This window comes from Pseudonaja textilis, chromosome 1, assembly GCF_049901715.1.
Source record: "Pseudonaja textilis isolate UNSWEBS1 chromosome 1, rPseTex1.2, whole genome shotgun sequence".
Classification (NCBI taxonomy): Eukaryota; Metazoa; Chordata; class Lepidosauria; order Squamata; family Elapidae; genus Pseudonaja; species Pseudonaja textilis.
This window is the reverse complement of record NC_141990.1, coordinates 222,044,640-222,063,374: the sequence shown is the minus strand read 5'-3', so window position 1 is coordinate 222,063,374 and position 18,735 is coordinate 222,044,640. Positions and strand designations below refer to the sequence as shown.

The 18,735-nt window shown below is 43.2% G+C and overlaps 1 protein-coding gene across 3 annotated transcripts in view; it reads right to left on the bottom strand.

The window, feature by feature from the left end:
• SPEG (striated muscle enriched protein kinase) overlaps positions 1-14,614 on the bottom strand; it is a 135,128-nt gene extending 120,514 nt beyond the window's left edge. The window contains exon 1 of one of the 3 annotated variants that reach the window (XM_026707894.2): positions 14,004-14,614. In XM_026707894.2, the coding sequence (XP_026563679.2) occupies positions 14,004-14,439 (436 nt within the window). In that variant the 5' untranslated portion in view covers positions 14,440-14,614. The remainder of the gene's footprint in view (positions 1-14,003) is intronic. The other 2 variants (XM_087920608.1, XM_087920609.1) reach the window with 2 other exon arrangements.
• Positions 14,615-18,735: the final 4,121 nt, after the last annotated feature.

Sequence of the window (18,735 nt, the reverse complement as noted above, 5' to 3'; positions counted from 1 at the left end):
TATTTGCTGGTTCTCTGAATTACTCAAATTTTCCACGACCGGTTCTCCAGAACTGGTCAGAACCTGCTGAATATCACCTCTGCTATACTTGTTATCTTGTTCATGTTTGACAAACAAACCAATAAATACAATAAAATAAACAGGGGATAAATTTACTCTCCAAAGCACCAGAAGGCAACAAGAAACCATGGATGGAAACTAATCAAGGACAGAAGCAACCTGGAATTAAGGAGAAACTTCCTAACAGTGAAGACAATTGACCAGCAGAACAGCTTGCCTTCAGAAATAATGGGCGCTTCATCACTGGATGTTTTTAAGAAGAGTCTAGAGTAGTAACTTATCTGAGATGGTATAGGACCGTGTTGGCGAACCTATGCCACGTGTGCCAGAAGTGGCACGCAGAGCCATTTTCCTCAGCACACAAGAGGTCACCCGGAAGAGCCATGTTAGGAATGTAAGTCACCTAACAGGTATTTGGGTTAGAAATATATAAACCATATTAATACTGTCTCTTTAAGGGAATGCAAGAGCATGCAATTGGGTGTGGTTTCTCAAAGGCCATAATATGGAGCCAGAAACCTGGGTTTTTTTAGTTTGAGTCTCAGAAGAGTGTGTGAGTAAGTCTCTGTTTCCTTCTGTTGGAAAGTATTGCCATTCCTCCATTTTTCCTAATTGAATGATATTCCTGGATTTGATGTAAGTCTGATACTGAACTGTTTTTGACACTGGAATTTGTTGTTGGATTATCCCTGGATTGAAAACTGACAGATTTACTTGTGAATGACTTTGGATTGCTTATTTTGGACTTTGCTTAAACCTTTCTGGAAGTAAAAACCTACATTTACTGTACAGTGTATCTGTGTGCTCTGTGTGTATTATTCCAACACTACTCTCTATATGTCTCCCTGTATGCGCTCATTCTCCTAATGGGGAATTACCTCAACAAGCCGCACTGCACATGCACACATGCACCGCCGTCCGACAGCTGATTGTCAGGTATCTGGCATGCATATGCAAGGGGGCAGAGGGGGGTGCGTGGGAGATATATGCGCATGTGCAGGGATGTGCTGCGTATGAGGGGATCACATGCGCATGTGCAGATGTGCTACGCGTGAGAGGGAAACACACACATGCACAGACGTGGTGCGTGAGGGGGAATCGCATGTGCATGCACAAAGATGCATGGCGCATGAGGGGGAATTGTGTATGCACACGCATAGTGTGTGAGGGGGGAATCTCACACGCATGCACAGATGTGCTGCAAGCAAGGGGGAATGGCACGCACATGTGCAGACATGGCGCACGAGGGGAGGAATCGCGTGTGCATGCACAGACGTGCTGTGTGTGAGGGGGAATCACATGCACATGCATAGGGGGCATGGGGGGGGCAGCACGCATTGCCTTCTGGGTGCTGGCACGTGAGCGCATGCAAGCAAGCGCGCACACAATTATTGGCACGGAAGCCGAAAAAGGTTAGCCACCATTGGTATAGGAGGTTCTCCTGCTTGAGTAGAGAGCTGGATTAAAAAATCTCCCCGGTCCCTTCCAGCTGCATTATATGTAAAAAAAAACTCATCTGGAGCTTACTTAACCTTCATTTCTAATGTATACATAATATGGACTTTCTATATATAATTATGAACCTTGGGGTGATATTTATAACATTACATATTATAAAACCTATGCTAAATTTTTTCCCATCAAATAAATTGCTCACAATGAAAGATTGCACAAGAGTTAACATCATGGGACCCATGGATACCAAGGCCACCCCCGAGGATTTCCATGGTGCCTGCTATGCCAATGTCCTTAGCACCATGTTATTTGCATAAGTTGATTTTTAAAATTACAACCATGATATTTCCAGTTTCTGCCACTCGTAAGCGGGAAATGTAAAAAATTAAAAATGGAGGAAGACTAAAAAAAGGAGAGGGAAGAAAAGGTAGCTGAGATCCATCGTGAGAAGGACAGTAGGCCGACAGGTTAATCGCACCAAACTTGACTGCAGGAAATACGACTTCAGCAACAGAGTGGTCAATGTCTGGAATACTCTACCTGACTCTGTGGTTTCTTCCCCCAACCCCCAAAACTTTAACCTTAGACTGTCTACTACTGAGCTCACCCCTTTCCTAAGAGGTCTGTAGGGGGTGTGCATAAGTGCACCAAAGTGCCTACCGTCCCTGTCCTATTGTTTATTTTATTTTAATTTTTAATTTTTCTTATATGTATCCATGTATTCATAACTATGTTTTTAGTTATACCTATTATCTTGTAAGCAATTGACAAACCAAATAAATTAATAAAACATGTCTATGGAGATTCTCAGTTATTCAGGTCATGGTTGTCCTAAAGGTGCTTTTTCAAAAAGCAACTGGATTTGGTTTTTCCTTGAAAACATTTAGCTTCTGATCCAAGAAACATCTTCAGTTCTGAAGACGTTATGAACTAAATAAGCTTCTTGGATGAGATGTGAAATATCTTTGAGGAAAAACAAAATCCAATTGCCTTTGGAAAAAGCACCCTTGGGACATTAGGTTGACATACGGAATAGCAGGGGGAGAGGGAGAACATAGTAGCTATGGGGTTAAATGAAGAATTCAGGTGAAAGGACAAAAAAAGATCTGAGAATGAAGGAATTAGTAGGGGACAGTCCCAGCTCTTCTCTATAAAGGTATTGAAAGCATCCCCTCCCCCCAGAAAGTACACGTGCTAAGATATTTGATGATGCTTTGGGGCAGTAATTGGTGAGAATGGCTGCAACTAATTTTTTAAACATACTTCCACATACTATTAAGTTTTTATTCCTCTAACCCTTGGCTTTTACTGAGTTTTTCAATGTGACCCATCATAAGCGTTTCGAATTGGATGGCCATACTAGTCAAATTAATAAATAGAAAGAGAAATGGGAAAACTCAGTTGCCTGGCTCGCGTGCTCACACAAAGAAGAAATAACTGTGGTGAATTGACTGGTCTTCTAGGAGAACATTGGACTCTCACAGGGGAAAGAAAGGTGAGGAGATGATATCTCTAAAGGAGATGGCCAAGTTCACACAACACAGCTGATCTAACCTGGGTTAGCACAGAATAGAATAACAGAGTTAGGCAAGAAACCCTACACCACTTCAGATAAATGGTTATCCAATATCTTTTTAAAAACTTCCAGTGTTGCAGCATTCATAACTTCTGGAGGCAAGTTATTCCACTGAATGGTTGAGCCAAAGTAAATCACTTATCCCATTATCTGGTGTCAGACGATCTGGGAAGTTAAATGTGTTGAATAAGCCTAGATTCTGAGCTATAACTATCCCAGTTAAGGATGTTGCGCAAATGTACCCACAATTTTGTGAAAAAGATATAGTAGTTATTTTATTTTGAGGATTAGGATTAAATATATACATTTACAGTGATTTTTTTTTAGTTAAAAAGTTTTTTTCTTATTTTTTTAAACCCTGTCCTTTGTGTCTTATGAATGTTGGGGACAGTTGCATTTTATTAGAAGAAAAAAAGAGTTTATTGCTGACCGTAGTGATCAGATTGGTTAATTCTGAGGTTTCTAACACATAAAGTATTGCGGTTTTCACTCTTCCTCCCCCCCACTGCCCCCATGGGACAAGCCCGCCTCACTCACACTAGCAGAAGAAGCCTGCCATGGACCACGACTACTAATGAACTAAAGCAGGCAGGATCAAGGAGAAGAACCTTCTCACTGTGGCCCCATCCCTGTGGAACATTCTACCTCTGGAGATAAGGACGGCCATTTTGGCCTCAAAACCTGACTTTGCCAGTTGGCCTGAGGCCCTGAGAGGGACACTGACCACTGGAGGTGGCTGATGGGGGTAAGAAGACCTCATCCCTGTCCTGCCTGTCTCCTAGCTCTCTTAGTTGCAGTTTTAGTACAGTTGTAATAATATTTTATTCTGTATAGTTTTCATATTTTCAATTTTTTTTACTTGTTTTGCAATCTGGTAAGCCACCCGAAGTCACCTTGTAGGGAAAATGGCTGACATAAAAAATTAATAAAAATAGATAAATAAATATTAATGGCTAGGAATTAATAGTTTATTAGCCATTACTATTAATGAGATAATAGCTGAAGGTTATATTTTTCACAAATTAGGTTTGCTTTACTCCTCTGGGTTGTGAGGAAGTGTATACAATAACAGCTACTTATTTTTGTTTTCTGTTGAAGGGGCATCAGAGGATCCTTAGCTGAAAATGAGTTTGCCGTGCCAGACTAAATGTTCCTGATTTAGAAAGTAATTGTTACACTTGGATAAATGATGTGCTTCTGTGCAATCAATGAACCTTCAGGATCACCTCTGTGTTATCAGTGTAAGACAGGTTTCTGCCTGTAGTCAGAATAATAACATTACTTTTGCACTGAATAGTTTTTCTAAATAAAGTAGGCTGGCATGAGATGGACAATTATTCCAACCCCTATATATATATATATATATAGGTATATATATATATATATTGCTGGTAGAGGGTTGCAGGAGGTTGTCGCAGCCAAATATGAAGCTCAGGAGCCTGTTTTCACTGATAGAATGCTCGGGGCCCACAGGTACCCCAACACAAATATATATATTTGTTTTCTGAGGTTTTCGCGGGTATTTGTAAACAGCAGGATCACAGCTCACCAGCTCAAATCCCCCAGCAACTAAGACTAACCTGAGCACAACCAAGCCCCCACCTGAACAGAACACACCCCCAGCCAATCAGAACACAGCCAACCCCCCAACCAATGAGAACACACCCAAACCCCCAACCAATGAGAACACACCCTCAGCCAATCAGAACACAGCCAAGCCCCCACCCAATCAAGTCACACCCCCACTAGCAGTTAAAAGGAAGAAGCAGATGCAAGGTCACATTACTCCGAGAAGCACAAAGCCGAAGACACAAGCCTGAAGATGATGAATGAGACTTCATTGAAATGTCGCCTAGACACTTCCAATTTTACACGGGAGAAAACCCTAATAACCAAAGATCCATATGTATGTATGTGTGTGTGTATGTGTATGTATGTATGTGTGTGTGTGTGTGTGTGTGTGTGTGTATGTATATATATATATATATATATATATATATATATATATATATATATATATATGTAGATTTGTTGTGGGTTTTCTCACGTAGATTTGAAGTATCAAGCATGATGAAACCATTCATCTTCAGCTTCTGTCTCCAGCTCTGTGCTTCTCATTACCATTACTTCTGAGAAGCACAGAGCTGAGACAGAAGCCTGGAAGATGATGAATGAGACTTCATCGAAACGCTGCCTAGATACTTCAAATCTTACGCGGGAGAAAACCCGAACAACCAAAGATCTACATATAAATACCCGCGAGAACCTCAGAAAACAATATAAATGTATGTATGTATGTATATCTATTTATTTATTTGTTTGTTTGTTTGTTTTCTTAAGTTTTCAAAGCTGAATGTAATACACATCACCACACTAGTTAAAACAAGGCCTCCTCATTTCACACTCCCCCAGAGTTGAAGGGTCTTAAAAAATGTCATTAACATATGAAGTTATGAAAAATGTGTAAACCATATCAAGAAGTGTTTTTTAAATTCATCTGGCCACTGAGTATTCTGGAGCTTTGAGTATATATTGTTGGAATAGATATGTTAGTATACAGAAAGACTTTTATATTCAGACACCCATCCAAAATTGTCTGTTGCCAGGCGACCGAGGAATCAATTAACTTCTTCAAAGAGCACTTATTCAGCTCTTGCAGAACAGTGATTCTCCACAGAATCAGGGTTTGGGGCTGATGATCTAAGTATTTCCCTGACTGACAGATGTTTAATAGACTTTGGGAAGACCAAATAAGAAAAAGAGAGGAACCTCTTGAATGATGGGAGAAGTGGCAGGAGGGCATTTCATCGTCTCCATGATCCTTACAAGTTGATTCAAATCATGGATCCTCCAGAATTGGACCATGACATTTGAGCTACAAAAATGCAAAAGATCACTACCAATCATCATATACAGTACTTGGAGACATTATCTAGTAGTGAAAACAGCTAATGTAGCTTTCTGCTAAAGTCAAGGAAGCCCATACCCTTAAGCATGACTACTTGGTAATTTGAACTTGTAGAGCAGGGATGTCAATCTCAAGACCCGCAGGCCAGATCCAGCCTGTGAGGTGCTTAGATCCGTCCTGCGTAGCTGCCCTGGGAACTACGAAGGACCGGCCCATAGTGCCTTTACCAGCAAAAAGAGAGCTAGGGAGGACTGCAAGAACCCTCCTGAACTCCGTTTTTGTTGGTAGAGGGTTGCAGGAGGCTGTCGCAGCCAAAAATGAAGCTCAGGAGCCTGTTTTCACTGATAGAATGCTCAGGGCCCACAGGTACCCCAGCACGAGTGATGTCAAATTGGCTACACCCACCCTGGCCACACCCACCCTGACCCCACAGAGGTCAAACACAATCCTGATGCGGCCCTCAATGAAATCGAGTTTGACACCCCTGCTATAGAGTAAGGTATGCATTCCTATAGCATGTTCTCTTCTATATAGATCAAAGAGAAACAGAAATTATGAATTCCCCCAGAAAAGGCACTTTGGCTCTTTCTGCATGAATTAATTTCCTACATAGTTAGCACTGCACGTGGCAAGAAGCTGTGTAGGCATTGCCATATGTGAATGTGTTTTTCAGAATAATCTATGTTGCAGTGGCCATGGGGTTTGGGGCTATTGCCTACGCACTTTGCGAAACAGAAAGCTGAGCCTTTGTCTCCATGTGTGGCATTGTAGAGAAGCAATTTCCTTCACAGATGCAGTCCCCTAAATAAAGCAAGCCATGTGTGAAGTGTTAGCTATTAGTTAGGGAACTGTATTAAATCGAAAATACACAAAACCAAATTGGGAGTCCCAGTGGCCATCTATAATCTGTCTTAATGTCTTTGGGGGTGTTTAATGAAGATGCTGGGATCAGCATAAAAGGAATGTCAGCCAAGGAACCATGGAGACATAGCAATAAGACTGGGAAGAAGCAATAGCAATAGTACTTGGACTTGCATACTGCTTCACAGTGCTTTATATGGTGCTTTACAGCTCTCTCTAAGTGGTTTACAGAGTCACCATATTGTCCCCAACAATCTGGGTCCTCATTTTATCCAACCTTGGAAGGATGGAAGGCTGAGTCAATCCTGAGCCAGACAGAACCAAACTGCCAAACTACTGACAGCTGAAGTAGCCTGCAGTACTGCATTCTAACCACTGCACCAACACGGTTCTCACCACTAGCCTTCACAACCCCAAAGCAGAATGTGAGTCTGTTAGTCTATTCACTCCTACCTTGCCAAGCAGGAACACAATTTGCTGAGCAGCCTCACCTCCCTCCATTCTGCAAACATTACCTAATAATCTGCAGCCTTCACTACCCTACCTAGGAATCAGAGGTGGTATTCGGCAGGTTCTGACCAGTTCTGGAGAACTGGTAGTGGAAATTTTGAGTAGTTCCGAGAACCGGTAGCAGAAATTTTGAGACTTCTGACTGGCCCTGCCCCCATCCATTCTCTGCCTCCCAAGTCTCAGCTGATCAGCTAGGTCTTCTTTTGTTGCCCTGCACAGGAGAACAGAGCTGGAAAGCAGGTTAGTGGGGTGGGGAGGGAATGGGATTTTGCATATCCTTCCCCTGTCATGACCACCAAGCCACACCCACCAAGCAATGCCATGCCCACCAAGCCACGCCTACAGAACTGGTAGTAAAAAAAATTGAATCCCATCACTGCTAGGAATGTAGGATTCCGTGGGCAAGGTGGGTATAGATACATCATTAGCTTTACAGCTCCACAAGGCAATTATAGTTGTAATGAGGATAATAGAGTAAAGGCATAGAGGACAGATTAATATCACTGAATGTTATCGTTCATCTCTCCCCAGTGAGTCCTCAAGTTCTTATCTGAGCATTAGTTTATTCAAACTGTCCATTGATCTGAAGTAGCTTTCCCTCTGGAATAAAAGGGCTACTATGTGAGCCAAGAAGGGCCAGTTTAGTGTAGTGGTCAAGGCTAGAAACTGGGAGACTGAATTCTAGTCCCATCTTAGGCATGGACATAGCTGGGTGACCTTGGGCTAGTTACTCTCTCCCACCCCTAGGAAAAAGACAATGCAAACCACTTCCAAACTACCTTATCAAGAAAGTTGTAGGGACTTGTCCAGGTTATCTTTAGGGGTCAGTACTGACAATAGGGAAGAGGAGGAGGAGGAGGAGGAGGAGAGTGAGGAGGAGGATAGGAGGGAATAGGGTGCAAGGTGAACAGAGGATAAATTTGAAAGCAGTATGTTTACCTTTGCCCCTTATATCCTTCCATTTTCTGGGTAGCCGACTTTGAAGGTCCTTGTTCTTATGGTCTGCTGTAAATACCGATCCAGATATTCTATGTGCACAGATCCCCTCACTGTTTCTCTGGAGGCCTTAATGAGCATTGTGCGTGGATATGTAGCAAGATGGATTGTGTAGCCTCTCATAATAACAGCCAAAGCCCAAGACAATCCCTTGTTGACTGCATTTCTGTCTGGAAGCCACTTTTGATTACCAGAACCAAAACGTACAGGGAGCAGTGCTATCATCTTAACTTTTGCCTCTTCATTTGCAGATTAGTCACTGGCAAAAGAAAACCGTGCTCACATTAATTAATCCAACAGCAATTTTCACACTAGAAAGCAAAAAAAAAAAAAACTCCAGAAATTTCTGTCTCCATGGGTAGCAGAATAGACTTCAGAGAAATAAATACTCCTAATCATATAAACACGCATTCATGCACGGTATTTGTATCATGCATACCATAAATAAGGTTCATTAAAGAGGGTTTTTTAAGCAGTAAGAGTTATTACTTGCTTTCTAATGTACCCAGTATGTTAATTCCATGTTCTTGACTTACTTTCTGTCAGGTTGCCAGAGGGCTACTCTATCTTAAGGACAATGCCTTCTTACATTAGTTCATCAGTTGGAGCATTTGAATCATCCCAAACACTAGAGCTACCACATCTGAACTGCAAAAATCTAGATAAACCTTAGATGGCAACAATATACTGAGTATATCAGTTTGATACCATCTAATGGTTGTTCAGATTTTTGCCTTTTTTAAGAACCAAGAGTGCAGCAATCCTGCACTGCATCACATGTCCCAAATCCACAATCATGTTAATGAAATGGTCTCATGCTTCTTTTACCATACATGGAAAGGACAGGGTTTGCATCCTGGTTCATATTTTCTATGGGTGTCCTGTAACTCCACCTGCTTCTTAGGCGCTTCATAACATACTGTAATTCTTTCACTCTGTTCTAAGCAGTACCCATATCACCTTTCTTACTTGCATTCTGCATTCATTCCATTGAGAGAACAATCAATCTTTTACTATTATTTTTTATACAGGACTCCTTTTTTTTTTTCTTCCTGCAGTTGTTCTATTTTCACCGCAGTTTCTTTCATTTCTTTCTTTTTTCTTCCATGTTCAATTTTTCTCAAGACTCACCCTTAAAACCAGGGGTGGTATTCCACCAGTTCGGATCAGTTCAGGCAAACTGGATGTTAAAGTTATAGCTGGTTCACCGAACGGTATTTCAACCGACCAGCTGGTCCCCCCCTCCCGCCCCTCCCCTCCCAGGAGTGTCCACGTGGCCCATTTTCGATGGAGGTAAGTGCAGGGTCCGTGCAGAGGCTCTGGGAGGGGAAAAATTGGAAGTTCTGGAAGTCCGGGAACAAGCCTGTTTCTGGCTTCCAGGGGGGCCTCCAGAGCCCAAGGGAGGCCATTTTCACCCTCCCAGAGCCCCAGGGGAGGCCTCTGGACCAGAGGTGGTATTCAGCTGGTTCTAACCAGTTGAAGAACCAGTAGCGGAAATTTTGAGTAGTCCGAAGAACCGGCAAATCCCACCTCTGACTGGAGATTTTACAGTATCCTTCCCCTGCCATGCCCACTAAGCCAGGCCCACATTACCAGTAATTTAAAAAAAAATGAATCCCACTACTGCTCTGGAAAGTGGCAAAACGGGCCTAGTTCTGGCTTTCAGTGAGCCTCCAGAGGCCGGAGAGGCTGTTTTTGCCCTCCCAGAGTTCTGGGGGAGGCCTCTGGACCCTTGGGAGGGCAAAAACAGCCTCCCCTGGGCTCTGGAGGCCCACCAGAAGCTGGAAACAGGAAATTCCAGTAGGCCCCACCCACCATTGCCATGCCCACCCGGGCAGCGAACCTGTAGCTGGGATTTTTGAATCCCATCCTTGCTTAAACTATCTAAAATGATCTGCCTTACAATCATGACTTTTCATTAAGCACGTACTCTGCTTCACTGATGCTCTGTCTTTCAGCACAAACAATGGTGAAGTTATTTCAGCAAGACAGATTTGGGAACAGGCATCTGAAGTATTGGAACCTTTTGTCCAAATGATGAAAGTAGTGTTGGACTGTTGCAACACAAACTCTACCCCTGTCATGTGTGCATGTGATATCTCAGTGCATACAGATAGTCCTCATTTAGCAAGCACAGTTGGGTCCGGATACTCAGTTGTAAAGCAAAGGAATTATTAAGTGAAATCAGGTCTTACTTCAGCTTTCCTTTTCTTTACAGACTTGCAATGCTCATAAATGTGAAAACTTGTCATAAAAACGTTTTCATCATTGCCATAATTGAGAACAATTGTAGAATGAGGCAGCTGGTAAACAAGGCCTATCCATATACAAATGGGGCACAACCTTGTTTTCATCACTGATCCCTTGCTCCCTTGCCCCACAGATGCCTCTGTCAAGAAATCTGGGGGGCAGGGGTGGAATACCCACTTCCCACCAAAAAACAAACTATAGCTGCTGTGATTGGCTACTACACCATGAATTCACGAGACAGGATCTTATATTAAATGCATGGAAGATGCAAGGTACAGCTGATAAGGTTTTTCCTTTTCTAACAGGACTTCCATTAGGCTCCCAGATCTGGGCTGCAGAATCTGGAGGACCATAAGATGGCAACCAAGGAAGAATTTCCTGTCTCTTTGCTGCCATCTGCTGACCATCTGAATTTCAGCAGCCTGGATCTAGTAGTCCTATAATGCAGTGGTCCCCAACCATTCATTCTTTGCGGCCCGGTAAAATAAAAATGAAATGATCCACGGACTGGTACCGGCATCAGTACACACAACCAAGGCAAGGCAAGCCGAGCGACCAGCCAGCCAGCCATCCCCCGCTTCTCCCCGCCACCTTCAACTCCTCCTTTGTACCTTCCATGGGCTTTTCAGGCTCTTTCTTAATCTCTTCCCAAATAACGCGAGACTCCGCCACCATTGGGATGGCTCTTCGTTCGAAGCCGCCCCCCCTTCGATGAAACTAAGGCGTGAGGATTCCTTCAGCACCCAAACGCCGTTTTCCAACCGACGACCGACAAGCTCACCCGGAAGCACTTTCTCAAGTGCCATCGAAACAAGATGGTGGTGCCCAAGTACCGGCGGCCTGGTACAAAATGATCCACGGACCGGTCCCAGTCCGGGGCCCGATGGTTGGGGACCCCTGCTATAATGTTTCTCTCTTTAGTGGAACCAATTGAATACACTGGGCTTTCTGTAGATTACTAGCATCACATTATACATGTGGTTCTGTTTATGACAGATATTCATAGAATGAGAACTTTCAGACTCTGATTAGATGGCCATCTGTGCATGATTGCCATCTCCTCCAGGTTTTGGACATATGTACAAATAAAAGTTGGGTTTGAGAAGCCACCTGCAGTGTTAAACTTCCCACAAACATAAAGCAATTAAGATTTGAACTTTACTTGTTTTAAAGTTCTGAGACAACTTGAGAATGTACAGATCTTATAATAGTTGCCTTCGCAAATATTAAACATAAGTTAGATTTGTAGGACCCTCATCTAGATAAGCTTATAATATATCCTTGTTAGAAACAGCCTTCTGAAACCTATTGGCTGTGTTCACACAACATAAAATCCGTTGTTAATATGTTAGTCTAGATGTGGTTCAGCACATCATGCAAATTGGTTCTTAGAACTGGCAGAGTTTTCCAGCTCTAACCTTTTTGAACCTATATGGGGTATGACCTTCATCTGATTGACTAAATGCCTGTCAGTTCCATTTTGAAAAAAAAAAAATCCTGCCATGTGATTCTCTGGTTCATTGGACCATGGTCCAAGAAATACAATCTTGACTGGGTGCTAAATCCAAATGCATTACAACACATATTGTAGATTTATCTCTGGAAAGGAATGGAGTACACACTAAGGTGGCCAACTTGGAGCAGCTTCACCAAACAGGTCAAAATTAGACTGGTTGAACTTACAAGAGTTCCTCTGTCTTGGAGACATTTCAGCCTAAATGTCTTCTCTTGTTTTATGTAGGGAAATACTTCTGCTTCTGTTAATGAGTCAAGAAACAGGAACTCTCTCTAGCTATCAATCACGTAATCTAGCACTAGTTTGGCAGGCGACTGTCAAAGCTGTAATGCAGGATACTAGAGCCTCTCTGCTGCAGCTCATTGGACCATGCTGATTTAGGAGTGACTTCCACTTTACAGTTTGTCCCTTTGAACAGAAGCCTCCACCATATTGTGTACGATGACAAACACATTTGAAGTACTGGAGGTAGGAAAAGGGCTGTTGGTGAGTTGGTAGCAGTTTCTATCACGCCCTCAGCACCAAGAAGAACCTGATCATAGGAAAACTATGTGGGAAGGAGGGGATGATTCAGTTGACGAAGTGAGAAGCAGCCTCTCTGGCAGTGGGCTGGCCGGACAAGAGGCGGTTTAATTTCCTGAAAGGGCTCAGGTTGCAGATATTAATGATTGCCCTAACTTGGGAAGGAGGGAAGAATGGGACCCGCCCGCTGGCCCTCATAGTTGCCCATTTGCTGGGCCACAAAAATGGTGCTTTGCTATCCCCTACAAAGAGCCGTAGTGGCACGGTGGTTAGAATGCAATATTTCAGGCTAATCTGCCCACTGCCAGGAGTTCGATTCTCACTGGTTCAGGGTTGACTCAGCCTTCCATCCTTCCAAGGTTGGTAAAACGAGGACCCAGATTGTTGAGGGCAATATGCTGACTCTGTAACCCACTTAGAGAGGGCTGTAAAGCACTGTGAAGCAGTATATAAGTCTAAGTGCTACTTACTATTATGTAATTTCCACCCTGTTTCTAAGGCAGGGGTCTTCAAACTTGACAGCTTTAAGACTTGTGGACTTCAACTCCCAGAATTCCTCCTCCAGTCCTATTAGCTCAGGAATTCTGGGAGTTGAAGTCCACAAGTCTTAAACTTGCCAAGTTTGAAGACCCTTGTTCTAAGGGCTCCAACAGCCTCACTAAGACTTCCCTAACTTCAGAATGGGTCCAATTTAGTTTTCAAGGAGTTTTATCTATTACGAATAAGCAATTGTAGTTCTGCTAAATGGGGGTGCTATTCTCCTCTTACTTAATTCTTTTAATTCTTATTCTCTAATGAGGCAAGGGGTGAATTAAGCCCAGGAAAGGCATGCATTCAGGTTTTCCATTTCCTCCCAGTTCTATTCATGTCATAAGGTCCAATGACTGGAAGGACCATGCTTAGATAATGACAGTTGTTCAGCATCTACAGAAGTTCCCCATTCCTGCCCTACACTGTGACCCAGAGGGCTGTCTGGTTTATGCCAGGGATTGATTTCTAGAAGAAAGACGTACGGAAGCTAAGCCTAAGGACCAAACACCCTGCAACAGGAAACCCTGGCTCTTTGATTCATTGGGAGAATAAACCATGTTTACTTATCAATAAGGATTATGAATTTGATACACAATCAGAGGTTCTCTGTTATCATTCTTTTCCAGCCAAACCCTGCTCTTTTGCAGTGCTGCTAAATATGTGCTCGGGCTGAAGAATTGGGTCTCTCGGAAAAGCAAGGCTGATTGTTTCCCCTTGGGAAGCTTAGTGGTCATTGTTAATGCAGCAACTGCTCTGCCCAGGTAGGGCTCAGGCACTGCAGCCCCACCAGATACCCACCCCTCCCACTTTATCCATACCTTCCATATCGGTGACTGTCACGGTGGCTGTGCTGATGGCTTCACCATGCTTGTTCTTGGCCACACAGTTGTAGACTCCAGCGTCCGACACCTTGCTGTTGAGGATTTGGAGGCTGCCATAGTCCTCTTCTTCTTCTTCCTCTTTGACCTTCTTCTTGATGGAAGCAAGAGGTACCTTCTCCTTGTACCAGGTCAGGTGTGGCTGGGGGTTGCCGGTCACAACCACCTTCAGCAGGAAGTCATGGCCGATGCTAACAGCTGTGTCTTTCAGCTCCTGCAGAAAAACCGGAGCCGCAGGGCGTCCCTGCTCCGCTGTGACTTTGGCTCTCTTGGGAGGGATGGCAGGGCTTGGAGGAGCTCTGCTGGACACCTGTCCTGCCTGCTCAGCTTCACCTGTGCCGTGGATGAAAATATTCTGTTCCTGAGCTTTCTGCATGGTTTAGGGCCTCACTGACCGTTACACGGTCTTTGGTTGCAGTGATGTTGCATAAGACACACACACCCTCCAACCTAGGACTTTGCAATCTCTCAGCCAGATAGGGCCCCACGCAGCCCCCCGGCAGCTGTTTCCCTTCCTTGATGTTCACCCTCTCTGTGTGAGACCCCCCAATTGCTGGGCATCTGCCAGGGGGCACTGACGCTGCTCCAGGTGCCTGCCCACCCAACCGGACAAGTCCCAGAAGGTTCCTTTGCTGCCAGGCAAGGGGTTATTTTTAGGATGGTCTCAGATTGCAGCCAGCCCATCTCAATACCCTGAGGGAGCTGGACTCTTTGCAGAGGGCACAATCCTCCCCATTCACACAACACCCGTGCCCTCATTCTGAAACTTCTAACGCCTTTACCGTCTTTTTATGGTCCCACTACTCCTCATTCCACTGAATTACACCCCTTCCCTTTTAGAGGAAGGGAAATACACAATGAAAAATCCTACAGCGCCTCCCCCCATCTAGTTCCACCCTCCCTCTCTTCCTCCCAAGCAGCAGCTGTTTTCTGACATGTCACATTCCTTGACCGAAGCTGAGAAGAGCAGAGTATATGACTGGAGTGGCTTAGCTTCTCTGGCAAAGATAAAAAGTGGGTGGACACAGTTTGCCAAATCGGGACTGACTGGGGGACATAGGGGGCCTCTTTAGCCCAGCCGTACTTTTCCTCATTTCTAGACAATTCACACTGGGCACACCTCAAATGCAGGATGGAGATAAAGGGCTCCCTTCTATGACCCCAGTGGGAATATTTGAAGAAATGATCCTTCCCCAAGTCCATTTTCCCTTCTATATCACTGTTTTAAAAAAATGATTAGATTTATACCGCACATTTTATAGGAGTGGTTGCAGGCAATGTGCATGGTGCTCTCTCCTATTTTTCCCTACAACAACCCTGTGGATTGAAGACAGAGAGACAGAGCGAGGGAGGGAGGGAAGGAGGGAGGGAGAGAAATAGATAGATAGATAGATGATAGATAGATAGTTAGATAGACAGACAGACAGATAGACACAGACATACAGACACAGACAGACAGAGACATAGGCATACAGACACACACACACACACACACATATGTATATGTATACGTATGTATGTATGTATGTATGTATGTATGGTATTCAGCTTTGTTCGGGTATTTTCCCACATCATTATAGTTGTGCTTTTAAAGTTGTAGCAACATTTCAGCAGAATCTCATCTGCCATCATCAGGCTTCGGGTTGTGTTCATCTGTGAGTCAGACTTTTTGTCTGACTCACAGACGAACAAAAAGTCTGACTCACAGATGTACACTATACAGAAGAAGCCTGATGATGGCAGATGAGATTCTGCCGAAACGTTGCTACAGCTTTAAAAGCACAACTATAATGACGCGGCAAAATACCCAAACAAAGCTGAATACCATATATATATGTGTGTGCATGTGTATGTATGTATATGTATGTATGTATGTATATATATATATATATATATATATATATATATATATATATGTGTGTGTGTGTGTGTGTGTGTGTGTGTATGTATATATATATGTATGTGTGTATATATATATATACACACACACACACACACACACACACACTGAGAGAGAGAGAGAGAGAGAGAGAGGCTGTCCTCCCACCCCTCCAACCACCCAGTGAGCTTGCATAGTTAGGGGCAGACTAAAAGCTGGCTCTCCTTATTCCTAGGCCTTATTCATTACATATCACACTGGCTCTCACAGTTGTGCCAAATATTCTCCATGATCCATAAGGGTGAAGTGAAGAAGATCTAGGTGCTTTAGGTCACAAAGACAAGTGAAATATGCAGAGTCGGCTTTCTTTTGGCAAATGGAACATTGAGAATCCTGCCAACCACACATCTAGACAGCAGAGGTCCATGCGTTCTGGGGAAGAGAGAGGCAGGATGGTAGGGTCTGAAGCGAAATGTATAAAGGTGGCCTTGGCTCAATATTTGAGTAGAGGAGAGAAGTTCGGAAAGGGATCATCATTACCTCCATCACCCAGGAAGAAAACATTGGGCGGTCCATGCATGGAAACAGAGGGATGCAAAACCCCAACTGGCCATGGAGTTCCTTGGATCATAAGCACTTGTAGTTCTTTGGAGCAGCAGCACACATATAATATGTAAGAAAAGCTAGCAAGATCTGAGAGAGACGGCTAATTCAGAAGATTTCAAGCTAGTGGAACTGGAGGGAGAGATAAACACGGTATGAGAAAACTTGTCTGCTAGAACTGGCTGAAAAAGAATTGGCTACCGGGGAGAACGCTCATAGCATACAAAAAATGACTTGTATGAACCCTAGCATATTGACACAATAACAGATTTCCTGTCGTGGGCTTTGTGCTCTGCACACAAACCCTTATTGTCGAGAGACTTATGAATTACTCGGGGGGGGGCACATGTTGATATTATCCATTTAAAAGACAAACCAAAAGGAATTACAGCCTGGAGAAATCTCTCTTTACCACGACATCATGAAATGATGCTGCCACCTGCTGGAGAAGAGAAATTTTGCTTTTCAAGTGACCGAATAGAGCTGTGAAAAGCTTACTGTACTCAAGTATGGTACACGGACAAGGAAGCAGGAAGCTGGTGAAATAAAATGCAACAGGTAAACTACAAACCATAGTCAGTGCAATAATATTAAAAAAAAACCCTATGTGTTGGTCTTCAGTTTGGATCCTGGGCACAATAAAGTTATGCATCATAAAAGGTAGAGATAAAGTTTCTCCTGTCCAGTCTGGTCCGACTCTAGGGACAATGCTCATCTCTGTTTCCTAGCCGAGGGAGCCAGTGCTGTCCAAAGACAATTCTGTGATCATGTGGCCAGCCTGACTATATGCCGAAGCGCAAAGAACCCTGTTACCTTCCCACCAAAGTGGTACCTATTTGCCTACTTGCATTTGCATTCTTTTGAACAGTTGGGATGGGGGGGATCAGGCCTTGGGGCAAGGATGAGAGCTCACCCAATCATACTACGCTCAGGTCTTGAACCTACACTATCAGCTTTCCATCTGACAAGCTCAGCATCTTTAACTGCTGAGCCACTAAACCATAATGTGGCTTGATTTTGTTTTAATATTAAGCCCCCGGCCATTGTAATTAGCAAACACTACTTTATAGTTTAGCACAGGGGCTATGCTATGCTGGCTGGAGAATTCTGGGAGTTGACGTCCACAAGTCTTAAAGTGGCCAAATTTGGAAACCTCTGGCTTCGCATGTAATGCAACTTTTATTCAGCAAACTGTAGTTAAAGAAGCCTGATCTGGATTGATGATGGTATACCATATTAGTGTCAACCTGGCTATTTTATTTTTAAATCATAGTTTATGGCTTAATATGCAGTATTGTGTAGTGCCAGTTTATCTAGTAAACCATGCTTAAATAAAATGTGAAGCATGAAACCAAGTAATATATGTAAAATACTTTCAAGGCTCTCTATTAATCCTAATATTATTATATCTTGTCCAAGGAGATGGTGCAGTAAATTAAAAAAATAAATAAAGCAAAAGAAAACTAAGGGAAAATATAAAGCATCCATTTCCTTTAATTTAGTTTTGTGGGTTTACATGAAATCCTTCTTAAATTAAAAATGCCTTTGAAAAAAATATCATCTAATCCCATTTTTATTTTTTTTTTTTTTTTGGTGCTTTCATGTCAGTACTCGCCTGAATAATCCTGCAGTTTTCTTGGCAAGATTTCAGAAGTGGCTTGCCATTGCCTCCATCCTAAGGCTGAGAGGGAGTGACTGGCTCAAAATCAGCTGGCTGTTTTGTGCCTAAGGCTGAACTCATAGTCTCCCCGTTTCTAGTTTGGTAACTTACACCTTATTCCAAACTGATTAACAGAATAAATAAACGAACGGAAAACACAGCTGCCCTAACTCTGCTTCCAATATCCAGACAACCACTAGATGGAAAAACAATATTTTAGTTGGATTGATGACATGACTACAGTCACATGGCTGCCTGCAGAAGTCAGACATCATTTCTGTCCAAAAGTCAGAATAGTCATGCAGGGCAGTGGCCTGCAAATAGAGGAGGCAGGGTGTGATTATTGTATCTGATAGGAGCTGACCAGCCCCTTACTTCTGACTCATTTTATTCAATCAGGCTGTCTGAACACGAAACATTCACGAAACAAAGCTTGTGTCGGGAGAAAGTAGAAACCACCTTCCCATCTAAATCAGCTAAATACGAAGCTCAGAATGAAATGAGGACAGAACCATGTACATAAGCTCTTA